The sequence below is a fragment of the Zeus faber genome (genome assembly GCF_960531495.2).
Source record: "Zeus faber genome assembly, chromosome: 6".
Classification (NCBI taxonomy): domain Eukaryota; kingdom Metazoa; phylum Chordata; class Actinopteri; order Zeiformes; family Zeidae; genus Zeus; species Zeus faber.
The window spans coordinates 7,106,036-7,129,190 of NC_137201.1; the positions used below are offsets into that span (position 1 = coordinate 7,106,036).

General features: G+C 42.6%; 3 protein-coding genes across 3 annotated transcripts; 2 read left to right on the plus strand and 1 right to left on the minus strand.

The window, feature by feature from the left end:
- The first annotated feature begins 6,802 nt into the window (after positions 1-6,802).
- Positions 6,803-13,347, plus strand: ccdc77 (coiled-coil domain containing 77). The gene is made up of 11 exons (XM_080001845.1): positions 6,803-6,959; positions 7,810-7,996; positions 8,498-8,640; positions 8,783-8,879; positions 9,923-10,010; positions 10,097-10,194; positions 10,734-10,882; positions 11,825-12,116; positions 12,292-12,417; positions 12,691-12,843; positions 12,970-13,347. Exons 1-11 carry the CDS (start codon positions 6,925-6,927, stop codon positions 13,114-13,116), a joined length of 1,515 nt encoding a protein of 504 aa, XP_079857971.1. The 5' UTR covers positions 6,803-6,924; the 3' UTR covers positions 13,117-13,347.
- Positions 13,348-14,754: 1,407 nt separating this feature from the next.
- Positions 14,755-20,116, plus strand: hdhd5 (haloacid dehalogenase like hydrolase domain containing 5). The gene is made up of 8 exons (XM_080002489.1): positions 14,755-14,881; positions 15,733-15,936; positions 16,755-16,867; positions 17,288-17,381; positions 17,457-17,490; positions 17,591-17,765; positions 17,863-18,051; positions 18,792-20,116. Exons 1-8 carry the CDS (start codon positions 14,765-14,767, stop codon positions 19,213-19,215), a joined length of 1,350 nt encoding a protein of 449 aa, XP_079858615.1. The 5' UTR covers positions 14,755-14,764; the 3' UTR covers positions 19,216-20,116.
- A 296-nt stretch (positions 20,117-20,412) lies between these two features.
- Positions 20,413-22,824, minus strand: rab19 (RAB19, member RAS oncogene family). Its single transcript, XM_080001893.1, has 5 exons — positions 22,783-22,824; positions 22,384-22,442; positions 21,527-21,715; positions 20,964-21,147; positions 20,413-20,830 (listed from the first exon to the last, which is right to left on the minus strand). Exons 2-5 carry the CDS (start codon positions 22,423-22,425, stop codon positions 20,556-20,558), a joined length of 690 nt encoding a protein of 229 aa, XP_079858019.1. The 5' UTR covers positions 22,426-22,442; positions 22,783-22,824; the 3' UTR covers positions 20,413-20,555.
- Positions 22,825-23,155: the final 331 nt, after the last annotated feature.

The following is a 23,155-nucleotide window of genomic DNA, read 5'->3' on the forward strand; positions in this document are numbered from 1 at the left end:
TGCTTTCAAAAGTTTAGAGAAGGTCAAATTAAGTTCACCTGTAAAGGTTATAGTGCATTTTAGGTTCATCCTGAAATTTCACCCGAAAGCCTAATATCCCTAACTTTTTGTGAGAAGTGTATATATAATTGTGGCCTTCGTGCCATACTGAAATGGACAATAAAACTCAAGCCATGTTGGCGCACCACAGCCAGAAAGACTCTCCTTCCCTGAACCCCTAACTTTGGGGAGAAACCCCCACAGAATGTTTTGGTCCGATCTATGTTAAAGAAGGAAAAAAAGATCTCAAAACATACGGTCTCCTATTACCTGTCTATGTTCAAGGACCATACACATAGAGATGATTGACATGAAAACTGATGCATTTATCAATGCTTTAAGAGCGTTCATTACCAGAAGAGATGTTTGTCAACTGAGGTGTGACCAAGGAACCAAATTTGTTGGTGCAAGGAGAGAGTTTGCAGAACTCATGAAAGGAGTCGATCAAGAAAGAGTGAAGGCTCTAGGATGCAAATTTCTTATGAACCCTCCAGCAGCAAGCCATATGGACGGCATCTGGGAGAAGCAGATAAGAACCATAAGGAGCAGCTCTCTAAGGACATTCCTGGATGAGGTTATGGCCATCATTAAGAGCAGGCCACTAATCGCTGAATGACCCATCCGGACCAGAACCTTTAACTCTGAATCACATTCTTACAATGAAGTCAAAAATCATTCTGCCCCCACCTGGGCAATTTGTCGGAGAAGATCTTTATCTCCAAAAGAGGTGGCACCGAGTACAGTATTTTTCTCATGAATTTTGGACTTAATGGAAGAAAGAATATCTTTTGAACTTACAACCAAGACAAAAGATGCACAAGAATAGAAGGAACTTGAAGGTGAAGGACATCGTCCTTCTACAAGATGATTTGGCACCAGGCAATGAATGGAAGCTGGCCAGAATCACAGAAGTCAATCCAGGGTCAGATGATAGGGTCAGAAAGCTAAGATTGCAGGTTAGTGACACAACATTTGTTGAAAAGGGGAAATCCACAACCGTGTTCATTGAAAGACCTGTACAGAAAGTTGTTAATCTGCTTGAGGCAGAATAAGGTATTTAAAGTTTTGCCTGAAATTCCATGTTAAATGGTTAATTACAGGAAATGTTTTATTAAAAGGTTGAAATGTTTACTTGCAACTATTGCATTTAGAGAAATCCCACATTATGGTTTGTATGATTTGGTGGTAGTGTAACTGTTGACATTATATTGGTTACCTTTGTCATAATTTGTATGCCTATAATATTAGTTTACTTTTTGGGACCAATAATTGAGTATTCATTTCAGTTACTGTAATTTATTTATATATTGCTTCATTTAGTAGGACTTTTATTTTGAAAGGCTCAGCTGGGATGCACTCGCATGAGTGCGACGCTTACTCTATTCCAGTCAGAAGCAGCTAGCACGAACTTGGTGTATGCGTGGGTGAAAAGTTAACTGGTCAGGAAGGACTTGAATATAAGATGAAAATCGTCAGGAGAGGATGTAAATGGTTTCAAGGAAGATTCGAAGCCTGCAGAAGTTTACTTTGACTCAATCTCAATTGAGTGGGTGCAGTCGAAGGTTCAAATAGTTTGTTGTAGTACTGCTAGCTGCTGCCATGGCCGCTGGGTGTCTTTAACATGGCACTCTCCACATTCATGCTCCCTGATGTCAGACATGTTACGCGACATCGGATTCTCAGTAGACAGCCTAGCCACAGGTAGGATTCCCCCATATCTTATCCCTCTGTTACTGGTACAGGTTATTTTAACTGCTGCCACCAGTGAAATAGTCACACCCCTTCAGGCCCACCTAGCTTATACATTAGGGAAGGCTGTACTCATCTACGTTAAATCAGAAGATCGGTCAATTTACCAATTGTGGCCTCCGAGAATATTAACAAGCTAAAAGACGTGGCTAACATGCACAACGCACATTAAAGTGCATCTGCGCATCTGCGCACTCACCAAAGAGATCCATTACCTGTGCCCCAGCAAGCCATTCATACGCACCAGTACTGATGGAATCTGCGGTCTCAAACCAGTGACAACAGCCGATGCCCAGCAACAACCAGACCTCGATCCCAGGTCACCACAACTCAGCTGATATTGTATGAGGTCACTGGCTAGTTTACACTCCTGCGAGAACAGCTACCCTGACCTACCCCTGGGATTATTAAAGTATTTCTGATTCTGATTCTGATTCTGATAACCACCATGAGACCATCACCCACGACGTAAGAAATCCGAACAGCAGAGTGCTCCCAATGAACTGGAGACAGTTGAGGAAGATAACCCTGCTATCCGAGAATTTGTAACTTTCTAAGTTAGAATCCATTATTCAGCCTTTTCATATAATAGTTTTGTCCTTTACTTATAACACTCAGGGAACCGACACAAACTCTGATCATGATAAGCTGTTATTGTACCACCTGTTCCACTCTCCATGATTGTCCTCATCTTATCGGCCCGAAGCTCCCTGGACAATGAACATCTAACCAAGTGGGCGATATGTAGCAGACAATTCCCTCATAAAACTGGATTCCTTTTTGACCCCTCGCAGACCTTCCAGGTTTTGAACTCTAGTCTCACGATAAGGAACACTGTTTTACTGCTGTGAGGCTCAAACACACAAGCTGTGTGTGGAGAACTGTCATTTTTTCATAAGTTGTTTAATGCCCGCAACGTAAAAAGGTATGAATAACACTAACCAGAGAGGAACTGGACACTCCACCACTGTAAAGGGAGATGGTCAAATGCGTTACAAGGATTAGCAGTGAGATGTAAAATTACTTAGTGACCCGTAGGGGGTCAGTAAACTGCAAACCCCTCTACCCCTCCTTTGTTACAATGTTGGTATCCATTCATGCATAAATATAACAAAGGGACAATTTCACACTTTCCTATGTGTAACCTTCTTTCCGTAGACCTTCTTGGGAACACACACACACACACAGGACAAACACCCAATCAACCCCCTTCTATCACAACAACACTATCTCTGAGATTTTCCAGGCCCACCATAAAACTAGGATCTACATTTCCGACAAAAGTTCCCACAGTGCATCCCGCATTTAAGAACAGAAGCAGTATACATATGTGTTATGTTGGAGAATTCTCACTGCGTGGTCAGTTGGGTAAACCTGTTTTGCTACAGGAAACAGAGTATTACAGATTTTTATTCTCAGAATAAAGAGAAAGATACAGATGCACTTCAAAACAGTGATGCTGCTCATTCTACCCTAGCGTCCGTCAAAGAGGCCTATATACCGATGAGAGGCTGCGTGCCATTGGTTAGGTGTGATTCACAAGACTGTGCCCCCAATCACATCACCTCCTGGTGTTTCCTTCATACAATGATTTAACAGTCAAACTCTGGTCACAGATACAATCCTACTGTGCTACAAAACAAACCATAATGCTCTGGCAAGCCCCCTGGGGTTATTCTTATCTACATACACAATTGAGTGAAGATGGAATGTGGTCTGGTCTTGTGACAATACAGTATTATTTTAAAGAACAGTGTCTCTGAACAGCTCTGAGTGAGTCGTTAAAAACCCATGACAATGTATTTTAAAAAGCTACGTAAGACATGAAAAACGCACTTGTCTTACATAAAACATGAAACATCATTCAAAGCATTGGTAATTTGCATTTTCTGTCACACTCCCTCCTTTTGTTCCTAATGGAACAATACCTCAAGGAAAATGCAATAATGCTAAGATTTTCATATAATTGAAGGAAAGGGATCAGAAAATGACATAAAATTGAATACAATATAATTATACTGCAGAGATATCCCACAAATTCTGCCTCATTGAAATCAACTGGGAAACACATGTCTAATATAAAACACATAACCATAAATATATAAAAGATAAAAATAAAAAACATCCCAGAGAGAATCCCAGGACATCTCCACCTCAAATTGGCCAAAACTCTTTTCCCACATTTAACTACCGAAGAGTTAAATACCAATAAGGGTTTATCTACACTATACTATGACAACACACTACAGAAAAACCCAAGTTGCACTGGTGGGTATCCTGTGTGAGGCCATTCTACAATTCTAATCAGAAAACAAAAAACATCATGAACCAGATTATAGAATAAATGAATATGGAGAAATTCCACAAATACTTTATGCTATGAAGATTAAGCAATGGTTATCACTTAATAATGCAACAACAAAATTCATTGTGTGAACACAATGACTAATAATAATGACATCCTATAAGTAAGGATAAACATAATTAGACAAACATCTTCCCATCTCAACATCTCAATGTCTTATCGTCTCTGTCATCATCATAAGTGGTTTCATCATGTAGATAACGATCATCTAGTGGTATGGAGACAAACTGTGCCGGCATCATATTAGTAATTATCTTGCAAAGGATAGGTATAATTCACGCTAGGCAGCAGCAGAGCATCAAACACATTGTCAGCTTGGTCTTTCATTGAGTCATCACTTAACTCTTTCATAGTTTGTGTGACTAAAAACAAATTCCCTGATTGTACATCATTGGCATATCTAACATAATTGGTGCGCAAATGCCTACCCAGTTCTTGGGTAGATTTGCATGATAAGTTACTTCTTTTCACCACACTCTTCTTTAATTCAATCATTCAATCATTCGAATGTGGACTCCACTGGACTCCATGATTCTCTGTCTTTGTCATTTGTTGTGTGTTTTAAAAAGCCACGTAAGATACAAAAAAGGCTGTTGACTGACATAAGACATATGAAACATCATTCAAAGCATTGATCATCTGGATTTTCCCTCACAGTTATTCATTAAATCAGCCAGTAACCAAAGTAATCGTAATATGCAAATGTTTTTATTCAGCTAGCTGGACTGGGACAAAAAATTGGCCCTGGAATTTTTGGCCTAGACAGGCCAGTGCGGGAGGAGGGAGCTCATGAGGAGGGTGAGCGTTGAATTGCCGGTGTGTGTGTGTGTTTCTTTAGGGATGGGGGAAACGTGCATACCTGATAACATATCATTCCGTTAATATGCCATTCTAAAATGTGTCATATTTTTATGATGTGTGCATTCCTTTATAAAGACGAAACATAAATCACTGAGATCGTGCTGCGGAGTTGCGGAGCCACGGCACCTGACCTGGGAACCAGAGGAAAGAAGAGGATGGGTGGGGCCGAGTAAGACGCTGGACGTCGAGGACGTGAGGGGAAGGGTTAAAATGTATTTTAGTCATGTGTTGTTGCTGCCATCAAGTTGCTGGAGATAATAAGTGTTCCTCCCTCTTCTATCCGTTGGGTCTTTAAACAGGAAGTAAACTTAAAAAAAGACGTTAGAACCAGCGGAGAACATGTCCCACAGCACCGTCAGCAGAATTCTCAATAACAACTCGATAAGAATTGTGCGGCGCTCGACAGCGAGAGGAGTTGGCAGGGGCTTTGCAAGATGAAAATAAGAACAATAAAAAAATAGTGAAACCAAACCCAATGTCATTTATTGACAGTACCCATATTTCCTCGAATAGTGACCGGGGCTTTTATTCACCTCAGCTCCCGTTTGGGTGCCGTGCTCCATAAAAACAAATACATCTAAAATAAACTGAACTGAACAGAACATGTGTTTGTTGCGGGTTTTTTTTTACGTCTTTATTAACACAACCAACTACTGAGACTACTGACTGTGAGAGTTTTATTTTGAGTATTGTAGACTTTTGAAATAACTGTGTGCTCACTCACATACGGGGTCGTACTAATATTTTTCCTCTTTTTGTTTTACTCCCCCTTAACGTTAAATCGGGGGGTTTTTTTTGTTCGTATTAAAATGCGTGATTTGGCCACAAGAGAGCTCTGTTGTGTCCACTTGAGTTCAGCTGTTCGGAGTGAACTACGGATATCTGATGCTTTTCTGTCCTGACAAGTATAATATTCTGCAATATATTTGTATAACAATAACAATATGTCTAATATGTATAACAATAATATTTTCTACCCCCCACTCTGTATTATCTTTTTGAGTCTTCTTTTATTTTGACTGTATTTATATTACTCTTATTCCCTTAATGCATTACGTTTTAGGAATCAGTTAGTTAGCTATTATGTTCGGTTTGGTAACTATAGTTCATCATCTCCGGATGCGTTGTAAAGACATTTCACTGCATATATATATATATATATATATGAACGTGTGTGCATATGACAAATAAACCTCTTCATGAATGTTGAAACTTGAAATAAATGGTAGATTACAAAACTAGTCACACAAGTCCTTTAGGTTTTACCTTTGCCTTGAAAACCACTTTTCCGTTCCTAGAGTGGGACGGCATCCTCACAGCTGACCGCTGACCACGGCACTGTCAAATACTGTGTTCGAACAGAAAGGAAGCACCAATGCGCCTGTGCAACTTTCTTAACCGCTTTTTTTTCCTAACAAAGTTAACAAACCTCTGCGAATAAACAACGCTCGTATATATATATTTTTTTTTTTTCGTTAACGAAAGATTGAGCAGTATCAAAAACCCACAAGTCAAAGACGGCAAAGGAATGAGGAGCAACGCGCCAAAAGGCAAGCGTCGTTTCCATGTTATGACCTTGGGGTGTCGTTGGGTGGCGGCAGTGAAACGCTTGGGACAAAGAAGCCGCTTCATCCACTTCCGGGTCGTGAACCAGCCGTCAGACGCCCTATGTGGTTAGCGACGAAGGCGGCGCCGTGAGCTGAGCCGGGGCTCTGGGGTGTTTGTTTATCAGTGGAAGCCTTCTGAGTTCTAGTGCCCCCCACGGAGCTACTTCCTCACTGAACCGAACGAGGCGTGCAGTTAAATGCCCCTTCAGCTTGGACTGAAGACTTGATATTACGCTGGTTTTATCCTGCCCCCTTCTGTTATCCACACACACACACACACACACACACACAACCCGCTGCGAGATGCACTCTCCTGCGAGAAAGCCAGCCCCACAGAGGTGAGTGCACACGCATACATAATGTGGTCTATTTATGACGGCGCCTCCATTCAAGTATTACAAAGGATACAAAGCGCGGCGAGCTCTGAGTCAGCGAGGCATCGACGAAGTAGCTGAACGATATTCCTGAACGGCTAACCACATACAAGTGTTTCCCGTGGACAGTCGGACTCGGGCTTAAAGTGGAAATCGCCTGTGTGGGTGGGCGCCTGTACAGGGGCCAGGGTTCAAGGCCTGTTCCTTAAAAAAGGTGCGAGCTGAGAATCGCGACGCCGAAGTTAGCTTCCGATTCTATACGTTCTATAAGATTCGCTCTGACTTCAAGTTCAAGAGATTATCTGTCACATACATATACATACGGGCATACATATATGCAGTGAATACAGTAGTTTTTGAAATATGCATGGTTTTATGTGACCGATGTGGAAAAAATACAGAAAAATCCACATTGTTCCTGTTTTCACAAATAGAATAATTCTTTCACAAATCAGAAACTATGTTAGAATTGCAATATGTGCTTCTTATTATAATCTGGTCCAGGTTTGACAGCTATAAGTACAGTCGTTTTTAAACAAAATTAACGTACCACTTTAGGCTTGTGCTTTGAATGCCTGGAAATTGTTATCCACAATGGGATAAAATAATTGCCCTAATATTTTTAACATTGAGTACATACTGAGTCTGACTTTGGGCCGTGTTTTGTGCAAGATGTACAAAATACTCAAATTGTCACAGGGTTTTACACAAAGAGTTCACTGAATGCACTGTTTCGAAACTTAATTCACACAACAATGTGTTGACACATTGAGAGCCTTGTTTATTTTTTGGGGTTTTGTTGTTGTTCTTCCAGATCCAACAATTGTACCCCAGGCCAGGAACAGGACTCCCCTCTCCCCCCGATCAATGAGCGCCTGGCCTTCCTCCGACCCTCCAGGGAACTGCTGGAGTTCTACCGGCAGAAGATCGCACAGTTCGACAGCGAGCACGAAGAGCTGCTGCAGATGTTGGAGAAGTACAGAGGCATTGCAGATGACCAGGTAAGACACTGCTCACTTTATTGAAATATCAGATAACAGAGACAGGTGGACAGTGTGATGCGATTTTCTTCACATGATTCTTACCAGGTCATTGAGGTGCTTGAAGTGCTTAAATTTCATCCCCCAGAAATTGAAGCACTGGAATGCCTTGGAAATAGCCCCCTTTGTGTTGAAGTGCTTAGAAGAAAACGCGATCATTGAAAACCTGTGATATTTCCCCGGATTTTGTCATTCAAACTATAACCAGGATGGTTTGAAATAGACATATATAATGGTAGCTGTCAAAGAGATTAATAATACATATATAGATATATCAATAAGGGACAATGACACCAAGATTATTTTTTTATTAATGAAGCTCAAACCAGATCACAAGAAAGATCGCTTGAAAATGGAAGAAATAGTGCTTGAAAAAGTACTTGGGAGTCTTTGAATTTCATTTTGTAATGCCAGAACGAATCCTGTTCCTCTTACCTGTTCTCTCCTCTCTTTTCCCCACAGCACAAGCTGCAGTGGGAGGTACGTCAGCGAGAGGGGGAGATCTCCGAGCTGCAGAAAGCTCTGGGTGACGTGCAAGTGTACCTGTTCCAAGAAAGAGAGCAGTCCCTGCGGCTCTACGCCGAAAACGACCGGCTGAAGATCAGGTTGGTAAAAAACGGAAAATGATAAAAATAAAAGCTTGATTAACAATATCAACTCAAACATAGCGCTGCTGTACAATAATAGATCAGTATACAATACCTAATACCTACCTAACAAGCTTGGATGTTCTCCGTTCTTTGATAGAGAGTTGGATGACAGGAAGAAGATCCAACACCTCTTGGCTCTGGTGGGTCCAGATGTCGGAGAGATTACATACTTCCACAGAGACCCACCACATAAGGTGAATATGTAAGACAAGATTTGTTTCCACCAATGCAAGTTTTATTTTTATTTTTTTAGATAAAAGTAACCTGTGCTGTCAGCATGCTTGGCATACAACACAGAGTATTTGTATGCCCTTGCATCTAGGACAGAGTTAGTCTGCAAGTGGAGTTCTCAACCTGCACATATTATCACACATATTGTCAGATATTTCAAAATAATGAGGTTATTAATGTTAAAGGGGAAATATTATCCTTTTGAATAAGCTATTGTAGGTCTCTGGGGCCTCCAAAACATGTTTTTGAAGTTTTTGCTCAAAAGACCACTCAGATTATGCATTCTAAGCCATTCTAAAATGTCTCTAAAGCATCCTGTTCCAGGACATTCTGTTTCTGTTGGTGTGGTGCCCGCCTCCTGAGGCCCCTATTTCTGTGAGCCAATGGGGTTTGAGCACAAGTTCCAGGTTCCATGAGCCAATGGGGTATGAGCTTTACTCTGGGTTCCGTTGTATTTAGTCCATTTTAGTCCCTTTAACTGATCTCACCTCATCAGCCCACCAAAATCTGTTTCTGAACAAATTTGAGGTGAAAAATAGGCAATCCAGTTGCTGAATCTTCACTTCACATTAGTTCTACAAGGCCTCATTTAAAAGTTTGTTTCGATTATCGTTGCCAACACCACACCGGGACACCGCATGCGGTAGGGTTTTCACGATTACTGATTTTTACTTGCCAATTTCTTCCCCATAATTGCAGTTGCTTGTCGTCTTTTACTAATTACGTCAAAAGACACAGAGGGAGGAGTTCTAGGCAATCTCGGAACCCAGCGGCTATTGCTCTGACGGCGATTTAGCTTTTTATTACCTTTTTTCTTCTGAAATAGACAGCTCACACAAAAAAACTGGCTGGGTTGTCTTATTTAACAGTTTGTGTGTTAGCAGGCCCATCAGAGACCCAAATGTATATGCACAATCACTGAAAATGCGATTGCGCATTCAGTGTAAAATGGGCTTACAATCTACTACCTTCCTATGCTTAACTAATGTCATGGTTATACCTGAAGGTCACCATTCCACAGAAGAAGCTTGGCGCCAGGGTGGATGAGAATCTGAGTTTAAGACAGACAATAAAAAAACCTGGCTCAATTAAAGGTTTGGTTAAAGTTCTTTAATATTTGGATTTCTCTCACGAAAATGCGACTGATTTTTGCAGACATTGACATTTCCCTTCCCGACAGTCCACACAGATGGCAGCAGAAGGACCACGTCGGCGGACGGGCGAAACGGAGAGAGTTTGGAGAAATGCAAGAAGGACAATGAGACATTGTTACTGCAGGTACACACTTTCCCCAACTGAGAAAAACTAATTTGTTTTATCGTTTTGTCACTCAGAGCAAACAGAATTGAACGGAAGAAAACCTGGCATATTGTCAAACAATATCATGTTTATATCTGTCGCAGTGATGTTATCACATGAATTTGATGAAATATTCTCGCTGTGTGTAAAATCCTGTGTTGCACAAAGAAAAGCATATTTAATACTGTATCTTTAACCAAAACTCAAATTTGTTGACATCAAAACAATCGGGGGGGTTAAGACATTTCTCTTTATTTTTTTTCTGATATTTTTGACTGCTGGCAGCAATATAGAATATAGAGTTCCATGAATTGGCAACTTATAGCTGAGTTTATGCTTAAAAAAAGTCAAAAACCTTTTATTTTGATGCTGAACAAAGGCAGAAGTCTCTTTCATCTTCCTCAAACCCTGCTTTTATAAAAAATGAAATTCATAAGATCGGATGTCTCCTGCCAACTTAAATCCTGTACTTCTGATACTTGGAGTGGCTGATGACAGCTGTGTGCCCATGTCTCCAGGTGGAAGCGCTGCAGGCTCAGATGGAGGAGCAGACCCGGCTAGCGAAGGAGCAGGTGGAGTCTCAGCTGGAGGAGCGGAGGATCCACACCGAGGAGGGACGGGTGCAGCACCAGAGAGACGAGGAGCGCATCACCGCCCTGACTGACAAGTTGGTTCTTTTGATATTGCTTTAATGTCTTCATGTGATCACACCTCACATTGAGGCTCTTTCTTTCTATGCTTCCCCACTAAGCTGCTGCACTGCCTGAATTTCCCCTTTGGGGTGTCAATGAAGTACTATCTTATGGTTAAGATGGTCACCGTATATATCATGGCATGGGTCAGTGACATGTCGCTCTTTTTTTCTTTTTTTTTTGCGCGTCTGAATCCGTTATCATTAAAATAAACTAGCTATGAAATAGGACAAAAATCTCAAGTACGCTCAATTTGAAACCAATTTTTTTTTTTTAAGTTCACTCTTTTGGGGAGTTTTGTGGCTTAAAAGTGTTTTAGACAGTGAATAGAATATATGTGCTATATAATACATTACATTTCTGAAAACTTTTTAATATACTTCAAATGGTACATATCTACCGCTGTACCATTTTGACTGTCCACCCACACATTAAACTGTATGTAATCAATACTGACGACCTATCCCACCCATGACTTTTACTCTACAGTGTAGACATGGACTGTGGTTTTGGTGTCAGTGGAACATAACATTTACATTTACATTTAGTCATTTAGCAGACGCTTTTATCCAAAGCGACTTACAAGGGAGAATAACATTCAGCTACATTGCGACAGAGATTAGTGTAAAACATAAGATTGCTATATATTTTATTTTTCTTCATTAGAGCGATACAAGTGTCAAAAATAAAACAGGAAATTAAGTTGCTTTCTTCAAAGAATAATTCCATCCATTATAGGCTAATTTTCTTATCTTTTCCAACTAAAAATGAACAAGTCTAGACTAATTAACCATTTGATGCCCCATTTTAGCCTGATATCGGGCTGAATCGGATACCAGTGTCATTAGTTAGGACATTGGTGAATAAATTACAATTTTGAACTGATTCTCAGCCTTTTTTCACAATCCCACCGCCAGGCTCCTGCGGACTCAGAACTTGCTGTACGAGAGCACCAGGGACTTCCTGCAGCTCAAGTTTGAAACCCGGACCAACGAGAAGAGCTGGATGGTTGAGAAGGACCGGCTTCTGAGGGAGCTCGACTCCCACCAGGAGCGTCTAAGGAAGGGCAGGTCCAGCATCCGCGAGCCAGAACGAGACCCGGGTCCGGGTCCGGGTCCGGGTCGGTCGCGTCAGCGGAGCGCCGTCACCACCCTGCCCATCGCTCAGCCACGCCCAGCGTCCCAGCAGAGACACAAAGAGGAGCTGATGGTACGCCCGCACCCGTTTATGGATACCAATGCGCAGAGGTTATATTTAACGCGAGGAAAACGGCCAAGCGCTTAGGTCCCAATAACCTATCCACGAAACGGAAAAATGAATGTCAGTTTTCCACGACTTTGCTCTACATTGCTGACTTCATCCAATTGTTTGTTTTCTCTTTCAGTCCCTGCAGGAGGATCTGAAGCAAGCCCATCGTTTGGCAGAAATGTACCGGGAACAGTGCATCACGATGGAGAACGACCTGGCCCAGATTAGAGAGGAGGGAGATGTGGGCAGGGGGGTATTTAAGGTACGATCCGAAGTGTCCTTCACACCTAGTCCGTAATTGCGTGTGACAGGTGGATCCCCCACCCCCAAAAGGGAAAACCGGAGAGCTTGTTTTTTCCAGTACAACAGCGAGTACTTTGCTCAGCTGGACATTTACCATGTTCCTTCATATAGTGTTCTCGTCGTTTGTCGTCTTAGGTGTGAATCAGGTTTGAATTTCCAAATAATGAACAATAGACCCTGTGGGAGTTCTTGTGAGAGTCAAAGTGTCTAAATGAATCCTCTACGTGATCAGGAGCGTTCAGACAAGATGGTAAAGCGACTGCAGTTGATGACTCAACGCTATGACGCGCTGGAGAAGAGGAGGTCCATGGAGGCCGAAGGCTACAAGGCGGACCTCAAACTCCTTCGCCAGAAACTGAAGGATGTGGAGAAACAGCTGGTAAAGGTAGGTCGAGCAGCGTCTTTCACTTCCAAACTGTAGTTTTCTTTCTCTTTGGATTGAAAGAAAAAAGTTATGTGTGTCCTTTTTTGAAGGTTTAGTTAGAGATCTATGTTATTCACTGTGCTTCAGGTTACTCTCAATGTTGGCCCCCACCAAGACCTGGCTGTTCTCCATGAGGTGCGTCAGTCCAACACCAGGACGAAGAAGATCCAGGGAGAGCTGATGGCACTGAAAGCAAAGATATACGGGCTGGAAAACGACCTACGGTTTTGCTGAGAACAGGCCACGAATAATTCTATGATTGTAAAATGTGTGTAGACTTATGATTACTAGGTGATTTGCTATGCAAAGTTTAACACTGTCGTGAATATTTATGTTTTATTCTTGAGACTGTCGGGGTATTCTTGAAACTAGACTACTTAATTTTTCTATTTTGTACTTTTGTAATGAATAAAAATATTTGATTACATTTTGATACTTTATGGGTCATGGCTGAATGCCTGAAAATAGTTTTTTAACCTACAGTCGGTAAATTTGTTATTCAAATTGAAATGATATTACATAATAATCAGTCTTGCATAGCCAGACCTTTCTCAACACTTCATCTGGCTCAACCCACTGTCATTCTGAACCTGTTTCGGTGGAATCTCTGCACGTGGGGAGGCAAGCTATGGCATTAAAATGGCGAAATCCCCACAAAGAACGCCACATAAAACAGTAAAAGACGTATGGCTCACAACGCCAGACTTATCTCTACACTTTGTTTTAGCGGCGCTGTGCCACCGCTGGAGTTGTTTCACAGAGTGAAGGGGATGTTGAAAACGGTGACACGGATAGGGGAAGGGGCGGAGGCTGCCGACTGAAATAGTCGTCCGATGGCAGGATTTATACCGACAACCTACATCTGGTGGGTGACTACATAACTTACAACAGGTACATTTTCAGTAGAGTGATGAATAAATTCCTAATATGACTCAGAAATAAGCTCAGGTTTTTGGGGGAAAAAGCTACAGTTTGTACATTTAGAATTAAAACTGAACTACATTCTGAAATACTTTGATAAGGAGTTTTTTTTCGTGGATTTTATTTTCAGTAACTTTCTTGGCAGGTCGAATGATACAGATTCTTTAATGACGCTGAGGTTAACTTGCATGGTGCATTCAAATTCCCCTGGATTTTTAGACCTTTTTTTTTTTTTTTGTACACGTAGAATGCCTAAAACCGACTTATACCTGTCAAACCTGGACTAGATTGTAATAAGAAGCCCATATTGCATTTATGACCATTTCTGATTTGAAATCTGAAACAATCCAAGCTCGTTTTTCTCAATTAAATTGTTTCTATTTGTGTGGTATTTATTTCATCCGCATTTGGAACGTAAACATGGCTTCTCTGCCCCACGGAAGTACAGTTGATATTACCGTCACCACTTGACACTTTTGATTAACTGAAACTTTAGAGTCTATGTAGTCAATGTTTCCATAAACTTTCGATTCCTTGAAAAATCTCGAATGAGTCACCCACAGCCTTGGGAAACTGGTTTGTTTATTCCGATTTGTGCCAGGAAAAAAAAAAAAAAAAACTCGGAGAACACAGCGACCTGCGTCTGGAGACTGGAATATACTTTCTACTCTTTCGCTATTTAATCATCCTATTTCTGTCTATTCCTCGATCAACATCTTTCGTTGCTCTTCTGATCAGATCTCTCCACTCCTCCGCCGACCACCGGAGGGCCATTAAACGGAGGGGCCGCTGGTTCGGCTTCGTTGGCGGCGCTGAAACCTTCAAACCGAGCGAATCACTTCCAGTTCCCCCGTGACCCACGTGGCCTCGGTCCGACACAAGCCACGCCCCGCCCCCCCCCCCCCCTGTCAGAGCCGCCGCGGGTCCCTTCACGTCGCCACTTGACGATCAACTCGCCTCCATGTTCACCACAATGATCCGAGCGAGACCCGCAACTATATGCAGGAGACTTCTTCAAGCAGAGGGACTACAAACAAAGCACGTTTCACCTCCATTCCCACGAACTGACAGCTATAATGTGAGTACAAATGGCAAACGGTTGTAAGAGCTCGGGCTTATCTTTAATAGCGATGTCATTTTCTCACAGCTTATGATGTTGATATAAAGTGACCCCTTTTTTTTTTACCATCTGATGGATGTATATAGATATAAATCCTGATTTTAAAAAATTATAAATAGTAAAGTAACATGACTGTGGTAGAAATATAGAACGGTAAAAAGTATGGATATTTTCTTTGAAATGTAGTGTAATGAAAGTTGAAACTCTTTAAAAATGTACTTAAGTACACAAACAAAGTAATTTCTGATTGTTGGGTTTGGGAAATGTGTATGTTTTAAAGTGAAGCCCAATAGGGAGGGAGAAGGGATTCAAAAGAAGCCACACCATTTTTTAAATTTATAATCATGATTAAATAAAATGAAAAGAATAGAATAATAATAATAATATGATAATAAAAAAAACAACTCCTGCATTTTCTCCAAATCATGATTGACATTTTGTAGTTCAAGGTAGACTTCGGAGTCGTAATTAATTCGATTTTCCATTTTCAATGAATAAAATCATAGATAGGAGAAGAAGGTGGGAAATGAGGTTTTTAGAGCCCACAGCGTCCAATACTTATGACGTTAAAAGTACAAGCGGCTTCCTTCTCAGTCCTGGTCTCAGTGGTTCGTCTCAGAAATAAAAGTCATAATCAAAGAAAGAAAGAACAAACGCACTGCTTATGTGTTCTGTATTACATAACAGTTTTTTTTATGAGATTATTGTTAACGATGAACCTCGACCTGTATCACCCACATTGTATGAATCACAGTCTTTATGAGGGCCTAAACCAAATCCAGCGATGAAGCGAGCGTGTCTCTCTTTAGGGCCACCACTCGTTCGGTCTCCTCTTTGACATCGACGGGGTGCTGGTGCGGGGCCGGACCCCTATCCCAGCCGCCAAGCAGTGCTTCAGGGTCCTCGTGGACCGCAGAGGGAGGTACAACGTCCCTGTGGTGTTTGTGACGAACGCCGGGAACTGCATGAGGCAAACTAAAGCCGAACAGCTCTCGCATCTGCTGGACGTAGAGGTAAACCGCCCAGGCCTGATAATCCCTCCTGTTCCTCTGGCCTCTTTATTTCAGTTTCATCTATTTAAGTGTCATGTTTTTATAGGACTCTTTTAAACCCCAAAACATAGCTATATTGTCAGCTTTAATGAACTGCCTTAACACTATCAAAAAAAACTGGATGGCAGATGATTTCTTTCAGCTAAATGCAGACAAAACAGCCGTGCTTATCTCTGCTCCTCCCAGCCTTGTCCCTAAGACTAGGGATGCTCTTTGGTCTCTTACCTCATCAGTTAAATCTGACCTAAGAAATCATGTCAAACATGTCAAGTATTTGATTCGCTCTTGTTTTTTTCCAGCTGAGAAACGTTGCAAAGCTCAGGCCCAATGTGTCTCAAGCGGAGATGGAAATGTTAGTTCATGCTTTTATATCATCTCATCTTGAGTATTACAACTCCCTTTTCGGCTGCCTTAGCAGAACATCCATAGATTGTTTACAGGTAGTCTGAAGTGCTGCTGCTAAACTCTTGACCAGGTCTTCCAAAAGGTCTTCTGTGGCCCCCGATTCTCATTGCTCTTCACTGGCTCCCCATCAAATTCAGACTCCACTCCACAAACTCACCCCTTTGGCGTTATGCTCCGTGGATACTGTGAACACTTGAAAAAGCAGCTCACGACCCATGTGTTTATACTTGCCTTTGTGTAATTTGTCTATTTCTATTTTATTTTTTTTTATTGTGTTTTATGTATGAATGTCTATGATTATCTAACTCTGTGAAGCACTTTGTGACCACCGAGCTGTTGAAAGGTGCTCTACAAAAGATTTATACATTTTTCAGGTGTCTCCGGACCAAGTTATGTTGTCCCACAGTCCTCTGCGAATGTTCCCGCAGTTCCACAACATGTGCGTGCTGGTGTCGGGACAGGGCCCCATCAAGGAAGTGGCTCATAAGTATCCTTTCTTTTGAAAGATAGGCTTTTCACGTCTGGGCCAACCACTCCTAGAATGGTCAAATCTGGACCGACTGAAATGGCCTTTCTCAGTCATGGTTTAAAATAGTCTCAGGCTTGCACTAGTCTTGGTTTAAAAAATCTGGTTTCCAGAAGAGAGGCGCAAATCAGGTCTAAGTCAAGGTTTAAATTAAACTTGGCCAGAAGGAGCTGACTTGTCCCTAATGACCTTAGTCTAGGACTTCCTAGTCGAGAACTAATTCATCGTAAAAGTAAGAAAAGTCTCAGAAAGGCATTTTTTAATTCTGGATTACCTCTTAGTCTTGATTTAGATTAAACCCTGTCTGCAAACCCCTTCCCAAAGCCTGTAACTCCTTCTCTTCTGTTGACCTGTTTTTCACTTAAAACTTCCTGATTCCAGCCTGGGCTTTCAGAACGTCATTACTGTAGATATGCTGAGAGAAGAATGTCCTCTTTTGGATGTTGTGGATCAGAACAGAAGGCCCAAGGACAATGTAAGTGTCCACGTTAACGCGATGATTTTATTTCATAGTGTGTATACAGAAAGTAACTTGTGAAATATCTCCCAGGTTGCCCCAACCAACAGTCTACCTCCAATAGAAGGTAAGCGGACACACCCGGCGGAGTGATGCTTGAAAATGGCCAAATCCTTTTCTAGAAGTCCCCCGTGCTGAATTCAAATCTCCCCTGCGTCACGCCACAGCCGTCATCCTGTTTGGCGAGCCTATCAGATGGGAGACCAACCTCCAGCTGATTATAGATGTCCTCCTAACCAACGGGAAGCCGGGAAATGCACTGACCACACTGCAGTACCCTCACATCCCAGTCCTCGCATGCAACATGGACCTCATGTGGATGGCTGAGGCCAAGAATCCCAGGTACAGTACTGTCTGTGTTTGGATGCCGTCAGTAGCAACAAAATGACATGTCACCGTAGATGAACTACAAAGTGACAGTAAATGTTCAATCGACTAGGTTTGGACACGGCATGTTCCTGGTGTGCTTGGAAAGCCTGTACAATAAGATTACGGGGCACAAACTGAAGTACGAGGCCCTGATCGGCAAGCCCAGCGTGGTGACGTACAACTACGCCGAGCTGCTGATCAGGCAGCAGGCTGAGAGTCTGGGCTGGACCCGACCTGTGGAGAGGCTCTACGCCATTGGGTAAGTCAAGGGGGTACCCCAAAAGCCCCATTCCAACAGAACGGGAGGAAATTCATAGGTCAGCCCCAAAAACGTACCAAAGTCTAAGAGGTGTAAACACTCTTATTTGCTGAGGTGGAGAAGTGATGATCACACGAGTATGTTTTTCCCAGATTCTCCCAGTGTAAACATCTCTAATAAGGGAGATATGTGCTTTCTGTGCATGCCGTGAACCACCTTACTATTTGTTATTATAAACATCAACAGATGTCTTTTTTTGATTCGTCACTATATCTCAGCTCATACTGAATTCCCACTGAATGAAGTGTATATAAACATGTGGTTTGTGGCGGCTTCCATGTTGAGTAGACATTGTTATAACATAGTAATAACATCACAAAATAAAACTATTTATGTATGCATATTTATTCATCCTGTACAGAAATATCTATATTTATATCCCATCTATATTTATATTTAGACGTCCATACCTGCGACCATACCGTCACTTAGCCCATGTCATAGCCTTGAATTTAGTTTATCCTGTGTATAGATCCACATTTTGTATATTTCTGTATATTCTCCCTTTTTCTTTTTATAGGCTGTCTAAGCTTTTTTATGCAAATTATCTGTACAGCAATGCACCAATCCTTTCCGAGGCAAACTCCTTATGAAAATGTACTTGTACTGAAATAAACAGATTGTGATTCTGAATTAAATTAAAAACTTAGTTCTGCCATCGCTCTCCCATTCCCCTGCAGTGACAACCCCATGGCAGACATCTACGGTGCCAACCTCTACAACCGCTACCTCCAGGCATGTCACCGTACCAGGGCTCAGATCCAGTCTAAAGGCTGCGGTGGCGGCGGCAGAGAAGCCGCAGAGCTCCATGAGGAAGCGGGCCAAATGAGCCCGGCGGAGATGGGGGGCATGTTTGGCACCTACACCGCGGAGCAGCCCCTCCCCGAGCGCTGCGACTCCGTGCTGGTGTGCACGGGCGTGTACAATCGCGAGCAGCCAGTGCTGCCTACCGACCCCGACCAGGCGGTCACGGAACACCGTGTCTTCCACGGCCACAGGGACTTCTGCTTCGACCCCAGCCTCACACAGCCGTCCTTCGTGGTGCAGGACGTGCGCGAGGCCGTGGAGCTGGTGTTCCAGCAGGAAGGCTGCCCGCTGGGGTGAGGGCAGCGGCTTGAGCATCCCCCCCCCCCCCCCCCCCCCCCCCCCAACTTTCTTCAATGGAACAACCCAAATGCAGGCTCGCCGCTGGTCTCTGAGTTGCTGAGGTATTTTATATTGTGTCTTTCTTTTATCAGCTGTTACTTTTGCCAGCCCTGCCATTGCTTTCAGCTAAATGAAAGACATGTTAAGCTTCAGTGTGTTTTACTATGGTTTCACGATAGCAGGTTCAGACAAAAGGCTCATGGTGTGCGTGTGATTCCTCAATGCCATCCGCATGCATTTTTTTTTCCGATCTGGTGGAGAACTATTTGATGCAGCTGGATGAGATTAGAAAATCAGTAGACACTCAGTTTGTTCCAAAGAAAATCAGTTCATCTTTGGAGCCACGAGTTAAAACTAGATATAATTCTTGCGCTGTACTTTGACTAGCTACAGTCCGTCCTCCTCCGATCTCCCCCTCACCATCCAGGTCGTGGGTTTTATGCTTTTTTTTAAATTATTTTTAGCTGCCATATTTTTACACACAATTCATGTGAACTCAGCAAGATGACCATCCTATTACTACTGAAGAAACTGCCAGACTTTAATTCAGTGCCTCTGTACCTTATCAATTACATTTTCCATAGTTGTGAAGGTGAGGGTCAATTAAAATATTTTTTTTGTTTTGTGTGTAATTGTTTTTATGCCAAAGATTTAGACAACAGACATTATTTTAAATCAATTTCATGTGGTGCTTCATGTGTACCAATGTGAAGGGTTGTCAGATATGGTACGAATGTCCCCCAGATATGGTATGGAAATAAGTTATTGTTCTCCAAAATAAAACAATTTTGGAAACAAAATTGATCTAAGTGATTAAACATTATGCCACATCACTGTGCTCCAAAATAAACCTGATCTTAAGACCTCATTGACTGAAGTGATTTGAACAGTTATGTTTTTGTCGTTTTTAACCTCAGCCAGCATTGTGGTCTTCACACCGGTTCTGTTAAATGTTTTCACATTTAAAAGCTGCGTAGAAATGATCTTGCAGTTGAGTGAAAAATTGGGAATATACCAGGAATTTTTTGGACTTTTAAATTACTCAGAAAATATCACAGTCTTGGAAACGTTTAATAACTTCTACAAAGCAACTGTTCTTACACCACACATAAAAATCTCTATTTACTCTTAATGAACTTTAGCCTACATCCAAAACCCTGTCTAACCCAACCCCCCTCCAACTGCAACTATTCACACCCACTCACAACACAAAAAAGCATGTGCACATGACTTTTTAGGGGGAAGAGGATTTTTAGATCGATGAAGCCTTAGATCCTACGACCGGAGCAGGAGTTCCTTCAACATTCGCACTTTTTATCTAAGGACAGGGGTCCGGGTACTGGGTGGGAGCTGCTCCCCAGCAGAAAGTGAGGCACCTCCTGGGAGGACTCGTCCGTCATGGTCATGCCGTTGCGGGCCAGCAGTTCGCGGGCCATGAGGATGAAGGCGGCCTCCACGTTCTGGGCCTCCTTGGCCGAGGTCTCCAGAGCGGCCAGCACGCCCTTGTCCTCCGCCAGCGTGCACGCTTCCTCAAACAAAACCTGCCTCTGTGTGTGGAGGTCAGACTTGTTCCCTGCGCAGTGGGGATGGTTGAAAGACGGTTAAACCCCTTATGAGTATGAGTCTCCAGATTAAAAATACATGCGTTTTGGTCTGAACGTCACACCTAAAATTCCCTCGGGATCAATATCATCATCTTAACCCACCGATTAGTATTAGTATAACGCTGGCGGCCCCATAGTGCCGGACCTCATGGATCCAGTGGGGCACCGAGTCGAAGGTGGAGCGGCGTGTGATGTCGTAGGTCACCATGGCCCCATGGGCGCTGCGGTAGTAACTCTGGGTGATGGTGCGGAAACGCTCCTGTCCCGCCGTGTCCCACACCTGCATCTGGAATTGCGTAGGGGAAAAAAAGTGAATGAAAAGGGTAAATTCCAATACGCTGGGGATTCAACTGACACGCAAGTCAAGAAGCCTAGAGTGAAGTAACCGTAATTCAGACTGGCCAGTATTTTTTATGGCCAAAAAACAGCCCTTTCAGCTTAGCAGGACAGCCATTCTGTTGTTGACTAATACACACCCAGAAAGCTAACATTCAAATGGTATCACAAGTAGCAGTAAGCCACTCTGACTGAAAATAGCTCAGAGGTTATTTGCTTTGGAGAACAGAATGAACACAAGTCTCATATGGGGGATGCACGGGACACAGTAAGCAGTAAGCACAGTGCTGTAGGGTTATGGTTAGGGTAACTGAGTCCACGACACCCACCTTGACCTTTTTCCCATCGATTTCCAGGGTTCGAACGGTGAAGTCGACTCCGATGGTGTTCTGCTGCTTCTCAGCAAATATGCCGGACTTGAAACTCTGGACCACGCAGGTCTTGCCCACGTCCGAGTCTCCCACCAGGATGATTTTAAAAAGAAAGTCAAAAGAGTCCTCAACGTCTGGCCCTGTGGACTGCATGATAAGGAGAGGTGTGCACAAGACTCCAATGCAGGGTCCGGGCCCTTCGGTGCCCTGGAGTGTAATAAAAACTGGTTCTGCCTTTGTTGTGTCAATACAATTGTGTCTATTTGCACAAGCAGCACAAGCGCTTTCTTAAAAAAAAAAAAAAAAAAAAAGGGCAAATCCGTTTTTACCAGATAATGTTGGAACACTTGTAACTTACAATACTTATTCCTGAATGTGTACCCAGTTGTCCCAATCAGATATCAAGACACAGCACATGCAGTCATATAAATACAGCAAAAAAAAAAAAAATTTGTAGGACCAAATAATGATGATCTAAAAATGTGTGTATTTGCAGGTTTGATTCATTGTCTTGTTTCTCCTCTTGTCAACTTGTCTCCTTGGCCATCATAAAGGGTCTTCTCCTCCAATGCATAGTCCCTCCAAACAACGCACTCTGCTTGCTCCGTCAAAAGGTATTTTCCTTACCTTTAGTCGTTCTACTGTCATTTTTTAAGTTTAGCAGCCATATTCTTTAGGCAAGATCAGCAATGGCAAAAAAGAAAACATGAACTTCAGCGTGTATGCTGTGACTATCTGCCCTCTGCTCTTTCCCAAGACTTCTGCCACTCAATGTGAAACAGGAACAAATACAGAGGACAAGCCACACCTCCTACCTGTCTGGATTTCCAGTTGCCAGCCCACCTGCACCACTGCATCTTGGAAGCGGCCGTTCCTGTTCAGGGGCCATGAATAAAAAAAAAAGTTAGTTCCTCAATAAAACATGCTGTAGGGGAATTTCATTATTCGGTTGTCATTTATTAGGAAAAGCAGTACCTCACACATGTATCAAGCTCCATCCTGGTTTCAAAACAGGTTAGATAAACAAGTAAAGAAGTCAGCCGTTCTTTTCTAAACTCAAACGTTTTATAATCTCTCGAACCCACACACATCAACACAAAGTTCGTACGAGGCCCCTGGCCTTGCTGTGGAAGGTTAACTGTATACACAACTTAAACCACTCCTTATTTCCATACAGTTGGCGACAAAATGCAAACATGTCTTCTTTATCTTACCGGCCTGTCCTTTGGACCCAAGAGGGGCGTTGAAATCCTTCACAAAATCACATGCTTTGGACAATATCCTCCGTTATAAAGTCTTCAGTAGATGATGAAAAGCATAAAAAGCCACCCCGCACCCCCAAAAGAATAAAGAGGGGGGAAAAGTGTGGTGAAAAACAAAAGTTTTAATCTAAATCAGCCACAGGCTTGACACATCCATATCGATATATTGCAATGGACAAGAAAATGACTGGATCTTGTGAGAATTCTCTCTCTCTCTCTCTCTCTCTCTCTCCCTCTCTCCCTCTCTCCCTCTCTCTCTCTCCCTCTCTCCCTCTCTCCCTCTCTCTCTCTCTCTCTCTCTCTCTCTCTCTCTCTCTCTCCCTCT

Coding starts and splice junctions, on each gene's coding strand:
- ccdc77 (XM_080001845.1), top strand. CDS start 6,925: ATGCACTCTCCTGCGAGAAAGCCAGCCCCACAGAG. Junction 8,641..8,782: donor AACGACCGGCTGAAGATCAG/GTTGGTAAAAAA, acceptor GTTCTTTGATAG/AGAGTTGGATGACAGGAAGA. Junction 10,011..10,096: donor AAAACCTGGCTCAATTAAAG/GTTTGGTTAAAG, acceptor CCTTCCCGACAG/TCCACACAGATGGCAGCAGA.
- hdhd5 (XM_080002489.1), top strand. CDS start 14,765: ATGTTCACCACAATGATCCGAGCGAGACCCGCAACTATATGCAGGAGA. Junction 15,937..16,754: donor CGCATCTGCTGGACGTAGAG/GTAAACCGCCCA, acceptor TACATTTTTCAG/GTGTCTCCGGACCAAGTTAT. Junction 17,491..17,590: donor CAGTCTACCTCCAATAGAAG/GTAAGCGGACAC, acceptor GTCACGCCACAG/CCGTCATCCTGTTTGGCGAG.
- rab19 (XM_080001893.1), bottom strand. CDS start 22,425: ATGCAGTGGTGCAGGTGGGCTGGCAACTGGAAATCCAGACAG. Junction 21,716..22,383: donor GCAACTGGAAATCCAGACAG/GTAGGAGGTGTG, acceptor CTTATCATGCAG/TCCACAGGGCCAGACGTTGA. Junction 21,148..21,526: donor TCGATGGGAAAAAGGTCAAG/GTGGGTGTCGTG, acceptor ACGCAATTCCAG/ATGCAGGTGTGGGACACGGC.